The sequence below is a fragment of the Triturus cristatus genome, chromosome 1_1 (genome assembly GCF_964204655.1).
Source record: "Triturus cristatus chromosome 1_1, aTriCri1.1, whole genome shotgun sequence".
Classification (NCBI taxonomy): Eukaryota; Metazoa; Chordata; class Amphibia; order Caudata; family Salamandridae; genus Triturus; species Triturus cristatus.
In genome coordinates, this window is record NC_140579.1 from 685,709,949 (window position 1) to 685,721,540 (window position 11,592).

The following is an 11,592-nucleotide window of genomic DNA, read 5'->3' on the forward strand; positions in this document are numbered from 1 at the left end:
GCAACTCACCAGGGATTGGCAATGCAGGATTTGCACGCACACCAATCTAAGCTTGCAAGCTTCAGGCACAAGCACTTTTAACTAATTGTTCTAGCAGGGAAGCCAGGAAAAAATACTAAGTTTTCCGTTTTTTACATTCCTCATTCAGCTACCAGATTATCATGTCTTGCCCTCTTATACTTTACATTAAAGGTTAATTTTAATGTGTTTTTCTTTAATTTGTGTCGCTTTAGTTTACAACGTGTGTGACATCCAAAAGCCACAACGAAGCTCAGATTATTTGAGATCTGGCTCAAAGCTCTCAGTGGCTCGCACACATTTTAGTTTAATCTCACACCACCTGCACTCGGTGGGAATGTGGATACTGCCAAAGAGTTAATTAGCTTCCCTGTTTGTGAGGGGAAAAGTAGGCCAGGAAACCAGATTTTATAGGGAACACTCACCTAGAACAGTCTGGTGTGTACTGGGTGCAGTGAAACTACAAATACTGGTCCTGCCACTGTGGGAAGGATCACATAGACCGCCCTTTAGTTATGTGGTCTGCTGATATGATTCATTACTTCCCTAAATTCTTGGTCTTTGCAATGTTTGTAGATTGTCCGGTATTTTAAGCCATTTTTCTCATTGTTGTTCATTTTCCCCTTTTCCTTTGGATTGTTTAGGACTCCCAGCCATTGCCACCCCTGTTTATTTATTATTTGTCCTGTACCTGACAAATGGGAGCGTTTTGATGTTGTTGCCATGTTTAGTGCTCCCGTACCGAGGGGATTGGGACACAGGGCGGGAGTGTGGCCTGCTGGTAAGCGGCTGGTGCGTGCATTCTTTTAAATGGAAAACTCTTGAGAAGGGCGACTGATAAATAGGGGCCTGGGGAAGGAGGGATGTGATGTTTCCCTCATTGGAAAGTCTATCATTAACTCTTCAATACTCTTGTTATTCAGTCGCACACAGGATTCTATTGAGTGGTTGACTTGCATCAATGCACTTGCCTTTCTGTCAGTGCATTAAAAAGCCTTCCAATGTGTCCATAATTGTTTCCTGAGGCAAGCATGAGTTCCTGAATCAAGACTGCATGACCCAGTATGTAATAATTGTATAGCTCTTCAATCTCTGGCGGCACAGCACCCCGGATAATGTGCTGCACAACTGAACACTTATAAGGTCCCATAAGCGCAACCTATTGGCTATGCTGATGCTTGTTCACTCCAGTGAACTCCACAAAGAGCTGATAACTCACCAGATGGTCTTTGGTACAATCTGTATAGAAAGTCCGCACTCTCTTGTGCTCCAAGTACTGCACCAGGCGACACATTTGTCCTAACAACTGGCTTTATTAATTTTAGTTAAGGGATGCCTGGCTGCCAAGAGGATATCAACCACCTCTGGAGTAAGATCAAACGTGTTCAGCTGTCGCCGCTCAATCTCCATGCATGGACATGGATTTTGCAAATGCCTAGGCTGAGAACCCAGCCTTGCTAAAGCAATAGCAGGTTCTCCTGTGGACACAGCCACATCAGAGGACAGAAACTTAAACCCAGGAATTCTGATTATCATACCTTCCGTGCCCAATTGGGGTCCTCAGGGTCCAAGTTATCCAAGTTGGTCCTAATATTCTTGAGCGTGAGACAGGAGTGGTATTGACAGGAAGGCAAACAGGAGTCCCACATAAGGCGGAACGCACATCTGAGTGAGAGATGCCTTGGAAACATTGTTCTGCAGAAGTGCTGACATTGCTCGTTCTTGATGGTGGCAAATAGATCAAGCCACGTTTCTCCCCATTCGTGGAAGAGAACCTGCTGTTGCCTCCAGGTGTAATTGACGCTCGTGATCTACTAGGCGCTGTCTGCTGAGCCAATCCGCCAAGACCTCTGGCCTCCTGGTCAGAATACTGCTTTTCCCCTCATGCAGCACCCCCGTTGAGTGCCTGCCCCCAGCGCTGCAAGGTTGGTGCTCGAGGCTTCTGTGCCTCCTCCCGCTAGTCTCCGCTTCTGTGCTTGATTCTTTCCTCCTTATTCTTGTCTTTTAATTTTTCTTTTCATGTTCTTTTTTGCCTTTTTCTTGTTCCTTTCTTTATTCTTCCCAATTCCTTCTTCTTTTTTTCCTGCATTTTTCTTCGCTGCTGCCCCCACGTGTTTGCGCTCCCGCCTCTCAGCTGTCCCACCGTCCCAATACTTAATGGGAGCAGCGGGCGCACCAAAGGCAAGCCGGTCCGCGTCCCGACCAGTGCCAGGGACCCTGGTCCTTCGACCCACCAGCACTACAGCTCCCCTATCCTCTACGCACTCAAGGCCAGCCAAGACAACTACAAGCATTCTTCACTTATCGACACACACAGACCTTTTACCTGCTGCCACTGTCGACACTTCTTCGCCTTCACTGAGACCCAGGACCCACGTCAACCCACCCGCCACAACTCCACCGCACCCCAAACCATGCAATGAATCCTCCTCAACGCGGCTCCCTCCACAAACATATTGTTGACCTCCGTGACAGCAGTTCCACTGACGTCGCCTTCCTCATAGAAAACTGGACGAGCGCAGTCTTGGGACCGGACATCGTGATCGTAATCCCTGAAGGCTCCAAGATCACCCGGAAGGACCGCCACAGAGGAGGCATCGCCATCGCTTACAAATCCAACTTCCGACTGAGCACCTACACTGACGGGCCCACAGACATGATGGAACACCTTCACTTAAAGATACAGCCCAACCCGACCACCATCTTCCGAGGCACCCTCCTCTAAGGACCCGCACACCTTTCTCCGACTCCCATCACCAACATCACCCCGCATGACATCGCCTCCACCAACCTACACCTTGCAGGGACACCTCAACTTCCACGTTGACAACCTCCAAGACCCCAACTCCTCCTCCCTCCTGGACAACCTCATCAACATCGGATTTAAACAGATCGTACCAGAACCCACGCCCTCAGCAGGACACACCCTCGACCCCATTTTCACAGCAGGAAACTCCATCCCCTTCAGCCCCACCACTCAACTCCCATGGATGGACCATCATTGCGTCCACTTCACCTTCAAACCCAACATCACTCGCAAATGTCCACACCAGCTCCAATGCAGAAATTGGAAACCACATCCCCGATGAACAGCTCACCGCATCCCTCATCTGCTCTGCTCCCACCACCGTGGACGACGACCCAACCACGCCTTCTTCCACCACAAAATTAGGACAACCTCCAGGACAACCTACACACGGAACCTACACCCACCATTCCCTACCCCATGCGGCCTACACTCGACAGCTGGACCGCCCTCTCCATCAATGACACCCTGAAGACTATGAAGTCAGTCCACCCTGGGGCCCCACCTACCCTTGCCCCCACCACATCTCTCACAAAGCTGCCAACATCATTGACCCACTGAGCTTCTACGAATCATTAACCGCTCCTTCGAGACCTCCCTCCCCGGTGACTAGAAACACGCCAATATCAACTCTCTCCTTTTAAAAAACCCTCGGCGGACCCCACCAACCTCAAAAACTTCAGACCAATCTCCTTACTCCCTTACCCGGCAAAAGTCATTGAAAACGTCTTCAACAGCCAGCTTGCCTCCTTCCTAGAAGAAAACAGCATCCTCGACTCCTCCCAGTCTGGCTTCACGTAAAATCACAGCACCGAAACCGCCATTCTCGCTGTGACAGATGACATCTTCTCCCTCCTCGACAGAGAAGAGACTGTGGCCCTCATCCTCCTGGACCTCTCCGCAGCCTTCCACACTGTATCTCATCACTCCCTAGCCCAAACACTACACAATGCAGAAATCCAGAACAAGTCCCTTTACTGGATCCGCTCATTCCCATCTGTCAGTATGCAGCAGGTCAGACTCCCACCCTTCCTCTCGTATCCCACACCGACCACCTGCGGAGTTTCCCAAGTATCCCCCATCAGCCCCACCCTGTTCAAGATCTACATGGCCCCGCTCGCACCCATCGTCGGATCCCACGGACTCACTATCCAATAAACCCAATAACTCCAAACACAACTTCCAAGAAGTAATGGAAGCTGTCGCCAGGTGGATGAAGAACAGCTGCCTACAACTCAACGCGGACAAAAGCGAAGTACTCCTCATAAGCCCACACCCAGATGCCTGTAATGACTCCTTGTGGCCCCCACCTTCTGGAACCCTCCCTCCCCCCCCTCCCCCCAACCACCACACACGGAACCTCTGAATCATCCTGGACTCAAAACCGCCAAATAAACGCCTTCTCCTCCTGTTTCCACACCCACCGTTTCCTACGAAAGACCTTCAACTGGATTCCTCTTGAGCACAGGAAAACTGTCATCCACGCCCTCCCTAGCAGCAGTCTGGACTACGGCAATGCACTCTACGCTGAGATCAACAAGAATCTTACCCCAAACAAAACGTCCAGAATGCCTGCGCTAGACTACTACTCAACCTACCTCGCCACATCACCCAATACCTGCGGACACTACATTGGCTCCCCATTGAGTATAGAATCCCCTTGAAGCTTCGCCCACAAAGCCCTCCACAACACCAGACCTACCTATCTTGTTTTACGCACCCCAAAGATCCCTTCGCTCAGCTCAGCTCTCCCTTGCTATGGTGCCGCTCATCCAGAAGACTAGAACAGGAGGCAGTTCCTTCTCCTTCCATGTGGCCAGGGTATGGAACATCCTCCCTCCTCACCTCCAACAGACACCAACACTCTCCAAGTTCAAGCAGGACCTCAAGACCTGTCTCTTCGACTCAGTGAACATCCGGGACCTGTACGTACCCCCTGCCCCTCCCGAGTGCCTTGAGACCCTTCGGATGAGTAGTTGCGCTTTACCATCCTTGATTGATTGATGGCCCTCTACTCCAGAAGGTTGATGTGGGGCTGGGACTCCGCCAGAGGCCACTGATCCCCCCTCACCTTTCACAGATGGCCACCCTCAAACCAGAATCAACGCATTGGTCACTGTCAGCTCTGGGTAGGGAAGGCAAGAAGGCTCTACTGCTGACTCAATCACAGTTCAGTAAGAATCACTGAAGATCTTTTGCAGTGTCTTCCAAAATATCAATTTAGTCTGAGATGTCCCCTTGATATTAAGGCCACTGAGACTTCCGATCCCGCTCCAGAGCCCACATTTGCCACTTGATGTGCTGGAGGCCATCAGTTCCGCAGTCTTAGAGTTGGCCTTAGTCCAGTACCCCAGTGTTACATTGAAGGATGCTACTTTGATGTTCAAACATGTATGTAAATATGTGTACTAAAACATGCGGCCTAAACCTGTATATTATTTTTAGCTTTGTACATCAGGCTTTCCATCCTCCTGATAAACATTGAGGGATTCTGCTTTGTGAGGTTTGAGTGTGGCAGGCAGAAGCCATGTGGAGCAGGTGAAGTCTCTTCAAAATTCACATAACCACACTTCTTGTTGCTTTGTTTTCCATGGAAAACAATTTTGTATTTTTTGGTATTTCTCTCTGCATTTCTTTAAAATGCGGGAGATTTTCACCTTATTCTTAGATTTTCTCATACACGTTGTACATTCACGGTTGCACCTTATTTGTGTTTGAGCATGACGGTTCAGAATCCACATGCAGCAGATGATTGATCTTCAAAATTCCTCCAACTTTATTTTTTAAACATGGGTATTTTCAACTTTTTACATTAGATTTTCTCTTGCCCATTCCACATGAAGAGTTTTAGATTTTTCTCTTGCCTGTTTTATATTGTGTTGCTGCTTTGTGTTCCCCCCGATATAGTGATATCACCAGGTCTATGCAGCCTCACAGATGAGCCCTAGTAATTGACCCCTAGCAGCCTGTTGTATTTTGGCAAGCCTCGCATTGTGGCCCGACTGGTGGATGGCCACAACTGACAGCTAAGCAGTCATGGGCCTAGACCTGCCATGACTTGGGTGGGTGCAGCACTCTGATTCAGCAATTCATGCCTGGTGGGCTCCTGCAGGTCCACTCTATCGGCACATCTTCGCCCACAGACACAGGCCAGCATGGACGCGTAGGCGGTTGCTGCCGATTTCGATTCACCACTGAGGCTACGTGGAGCGACCTCTGCCTCGGGTCCAGAGAGGGCCCTGTAAGACCTAGGACACTTTTCTTGTCATCTTGCTAGGGCTTTGGTGCGTCCATCCCTGTTCTTCTCCAGGTCTCTTCTCCCCTCTAGGAGTTATTCTGAGCTCTAACGCAGCTACCTTGCCAAGGTTCTGCTCCTGCTGCCCCCTACCGCATATCCTCATTATGCCTCGCTCTTTCCTCTGCCTGTTTGCTATACTGCTGTTACCTCCCAAGTGTGCCGCGTTTTCTCGTGCCTGATTATTAGATATCCTAGTGTTCCGTGGTCTCCCTACTGACCTGACGGTAATACTGTTTACCCTTTCATTGTGCTTTGGCCTCTCCACTCCTTATTGTTAGACTGTGTTTGTTAAAAATCTGGTACATTGTGTCCCCTCATTATTTCTCTCTCTCACCCCTCCCTCTCTCTTCCCCCTCCCTCCCTCCCTCGTCACCAACTCTACCTGTAGGAGAGTAAGATCTGCTTCTTATAGTTACCCCCACCTTTTGCTGATGTTTCACTGTTTTTTGACTTATGCTGGGGTCCTGATTGGCAGGATCCCAGTCAGACTATCTGATTTCCCTCTAAATTGATTCCATGTACTTTAGGTACGCTCCAGATTGGATACTCGGGTACCCTTATGAGTCCCTAGTATATGGTACACTATGTACCAAGGGCATAGGTCTACCAGGGTCTGCAGCATATATTATGCCACCCCAGCCTTCCAAAATGACACCACAGGTCTGCTACTGCAGCCTGGGTAAGGTGGTGCATTCACCCCTTACTGTAGTATAGGTTACCTATATAACTTTTGATCACACACATATAAACCTATAAGTCTTAACAATCCTGAAGGCATGGTGCTTGGTTTTCATGTGAGAGGGTGCCCATGCTTGAGCAGATCCCCTCTGCAGCCTTCGGAATCTATTCCCCGGGGTTGTATGTGATACAGCCAGACCATATACTCTTAAGTGCATTATAACCTCGTGGTAAATGCTAACTTTGGAATGGCTGCACAGAAACATGTCGTGTTTGGTGTCAAACACTTTGGAATCATACCTCCCTGCCAGTAACTGGCGTGGGAGGTATGATTCCACCCTACTCGAGGGAGAAACATGACTACACTGGTACCAGCTTAACAGAACCCGGGCACCACAAAATGGATGCTGCAGACACAAGTCTGCCCTCCTGCTGCTGGACGAAACTCTGGCAGGGGAAGGCCTGACGATCGGTTCCCTGTCACAGAGAGGTGTGACCACCTCCCAGACAGGCTTTATTGTATTGGGGCTGGGTGGGTGCACTCCAAGAGTGCTTTGATGTCTGCACTGGGGCACGTTTGGTGCCCCTGTGCATAGTCCAGTTCAAACCGGTCCCAGGGGCTACCAGCCCCTGCTCTGGCGCAAAACTGGACAAATGAAATAGGTGTAGCCACCCCTCTTTCCTGACCCTCCCATAGGTGGGTCCACAGAGTATGTACAATCCCTTCCTTTGGGTATAAAGTAGGAACTCCTGGCTACAGGACTTTAGATATTCCTGGAAGAAACTCTGACACTGAATCTTGGATCTTCGACGATCTACAAGACTAGATAACTGAAGAATCTCCCTTGAAGTAAAGGAGTTACTCCCCTGCTTGTCAGGCACAAAAAAGACGCATCTGTTCGGAGTCCTCAGGAGCTTCAGAGATGCCAACAGAATACTGTTGCCACACAGGAGGTGGGTTTCCAAGCGTCCATGAGGCTGACATGATTCCTCAGCAAACCTGAGACCCGTAGCCCTTGTGGGGACCGTGCAACCCGAACCCCTGGACACTGTGACCATTTGCAGCTGCACACTCTTCCCGGCATTCCCCGAGGCTGTGCTTTGGGCTACTTGTAGTCCAGACCCCGAGCAGCGATTGCACTAAAGATCACTGGCCTACACTCTCCGAGTGTTCCGTGGACTGGTTCCAAGTGTTTTCTCTCAACACACCTTCGAGATCTCTTGTCCGTCGACTTGTGGGTCCTTGAGAAGGGCAATTTTAGTTTTAGCAGGCTTTCCTGGTTGCTCTACAAGTTCCCTGACTCTCCATTGCTTGGGGAGTCCTCTGGACCTCGCTGGTCCCCACCGAAGCCTTTGTTCTCTCACCGCGTGGGTTGCCACTGCCAAGGCTTGTTGGTTCCAATCTGGTAACTGAGACCCCATCACTGGACATCCTTTGTGGGACAGCTCGCCTGCGGATCCTGGTCATCGTCAACTTCTCCTGGTCCTCGTGGCAGCAGAGTCCAGCTTCACCTGTCTTCAACTGAAGCACATGACATCGGTGGGCATTCGCCTATCTTGCCCCTGGTCACTGGCTAGTGACCCAGACTCTGTCCCCTCTGCTTTTAGGTTCTTCCCATCTCGGATCCAAGCTTGGATCTCCTCGGACACTTCTCCTCTTCACGGCAGCAGCACTTTACAGCATCTCGCCATTGAAAACGAGGACGACTTCCGACACCATTTGACACCCATGCACCCGGCTTCCCTGGGTTAGTTAACACGAGTACTCCGGTGCTCCCGTGGGTGTTGACATTAGAACCTTCTAAGTCCAAAAGGGTTTGTTCCTAGTCCTCCTCTAAGTGTCCTTAAACTCTAATTTCTCAACCGCAACTTTGTCATAGCATTGTACGGGGCTCGCACCTGTGTTTAGACACTGCACCTGTCCCCTGTGGGTCTCCTGTGTCACTACCTTGGGTGGTTCCGTGGGGTCCCAGCAAGTCTACGTGCTCTAGGCAATGTGTCTAGCCAAGTCGTGGTTCTTGTACCACTTTATTATGATATGGTCTCTCCCCCCGGCCCCCCCCCCCCCCCGGGGCCTGTAGTATATTGTGCTTATTTACTTTGTTATATTGATTGCAACATATGTGCTTTGACCTCTAATCTCATAAAGAGATTAGTAGGGAGTGTTCAGAAATAAATACATATATAATCTCACACACCTGGTGTAGATCTCCTTTCATTTGGTTATTTAAGAGATTATAGACTGGTAAAACAAGCTGCTTTACATTCCTTCAAAATTTAGCTTGAAGGCTGTACACCATAGCTACCACTAGGATAGCTTTCAATAAAGGTTGTCTTTAACCTAGCATCAATAAGGGTTGTTTGGACTGGTGCAAGGTGCCCACTAGAACTAGTGGACAGCATATACCAGGCCATCTTCTCACACTACCCACATAGCCGGACACACGCCTGACCCCATTTTCACGTCCAAAGACCTGGTCAAGTTCAACCACATCTTGCAGCTCACCTGGGTCACCCACTACAGCATCCACTTCACCATCTCAAGACTTACCAACACTGGCACCATGCTCCCCAACTCCATGCGCAGAAACTGGAAAAATATAGCAGAACAGTGGAACAATACTCTCACCTGCCACAATAAGCTGTGAAAAACTTCTCCCAGTGGTTCATAGAATCCGTCTACATAATTACCACTGCCAAGCAAGCCAGATCCAGATAACTTGTCAGAGATAGCTGGTTAATCGCTGAGCTAAAATCCACCACATGCAACTGTTGGCAAGTAGAAAGAAGTGGCGCATCAGCAAAGAGATGGGGAATCGCACCACCTACAAGACAGCTCTAAACCAGTACCACCCCCTCCTGATAGAAAAAAAAGAACGCTCTAGCTGACCGCATAGAGGCCAGTAAAAAACGAAGCAAGGAGCTCTTCGACATCGTGAATGAGTTCTCTAACTCCCCAGCCACCAAGAACGACACCACCCCCTCCATAGAAATGTGACACCCTGACTAACTACTTCCATGACCAGATCAGTCAATAACGAAAACTTCAAAAGCCTAACCCCCAGCTGCCGACATAATCAGCCTGCTCACACCCACAAACATAAACCCCCAACACCTGATCACCAATTGGGACCTTCACAATTCAAGCCACAATCTCCCTTATGAACTCTGTGTAAAAAGGTTTACCCACAGACCACTGTCACCACCCCACCTTCACCCTCAGGAGCAAGACTATTGGCGACAAGCTCAAGAAGGTCCTGAACACCTTCATTACCTCAGCATTCTTCCCTGAAGACTGGAGACACACTTAAGTGCAGCCTCTCCAGAATAAACCATCTGTTGATCCAGCAGAACTGAAGGTCTACCAGCCCATCTCTCTGCACCCGTTTCCAGCAAAGGATCTCAAAGACATTCAACCAGCTACTCGCCAAACACCTAGAACACAACAGTCTCCTGGACTCCTCTGAATCTGGATGACGAATCAAACACAGCAGAGACAGCCCTCATTGAAGCCACCAACGGCATCGGGCCCTCATTCTCTTGGGCGTGTCAGCTGTCTTCAACCCAGTCACCCATCACATCTTGATCAACAGACTTCACCACATCAGAATCCAGTGAGACGCTCCTAAATGAATCACCTCTCACAGAAGAACTCAGAGAATCCTTCTCCCACCAGTCACCTCTGAGCCGGAGAAGATATGCAGCATCCCACTTGGATCGTTCATCAGCCCCACTGTCTTCAACATGCATATGACCCGCACCCCCACCAGCCAACACAGTCAGATCGCCCAGACTCCACATCATCTCCTATGCCATTGACACCCAGATCATCTTCACACTGTCCGAAGACCTCTCCCCCCACAGAGACAACTTCCACAGATGTATGAGAAACTCCGCTGATTGGATGAATGGCAGCTCTCCCAAGCTCAGCACGCATAAGACTGAAGTCTTCATCTTTGTGGACACCACCTCACCATGAAACAATGCATGGTGGCGTGCTTAACTTGGCCCATGCCCCGCCCCGACAGACCATGCCCGCAACCTCTGCGTCATCTTGAACAGCAAACCATCTATGAAGAAAAAGGTAAACGCAGTCTCCTCCACCTGCTTCCACACCCTACCCAGCTTGGCAAGGTCTTCAGTTGGCTCCCATTTAACACCAGAAGGACCGTCATGCAGGCCCTTGTCACCAGCAGTCGGGAACACACTCTACAAAGGAGTCACCGCACATCTTCTGAAGAGACTATAGACAATACAAAACTCAGCGGCAAGACTCTTCCTCATCTCGCAGACAGACCAGCATTACACTCAACATCAAGAAACTACACTGGCTCCTGTTTCGGAAGAGATTCCGGTTCTAGATGCTGATCTACTCGTACAAAGTCCTGCACAATGAAGGATCAGTATACATCAACAAAAGCATAACCTTCCACTAACAGACCAGACACCTGCGATCGGCTTCCCTCTTCCTCGCAGACAAGCCCTCTGATACCCCATGGTTAATAGTCGAGGACGCTCCTCACACCTGGTGGCCAAAGCTTGGAATGACCTTCCCCTGCACCTTCTGGCCGTTCCGGCAATTCAGAAAATGGCTCAAGTCCTGACTGTTAAAATGAAAAGAGCACCACAAAGCAGTTCCGCAAGTCCAGTGCCTTGAGACCCTCACAGGTGAGATGCCTTGCTTTATAAATCCTTGATTGATTAAGAGGTCGTAGACTGTCCCCTCAATTGCTCTGTGGCACCTGGATAAGTGTAGGGAACTGCAGAAGCCTGAATCCTGCTCTGTACCTAC

At 49.6% G+C, this 11,592-nt stretch overlaps 1 protein-coding gene across 1 annotated transcript in view; it reads left to right on the top strand.

Moving 5' to 3' along the window:
- Positions 1-10,779, top strand: part of LOC146870883 (uncharacterized) — a 128,772-nt gene extending 117,993 nt beyond the window's left edge. The window contains exon 10 of the mRNA XM_085644966.1: positions 10,627-10,779. Coding sequence (XP_085501092.1) covers positions 10,627-10,779 — 153 coding nt within the window. The remainder of the gene's footprint in view (positions 1-10,626) is intronic.
- The last annotated feature ends 813 nt before the right edge of the window (positions 10,780-11,592 follow it).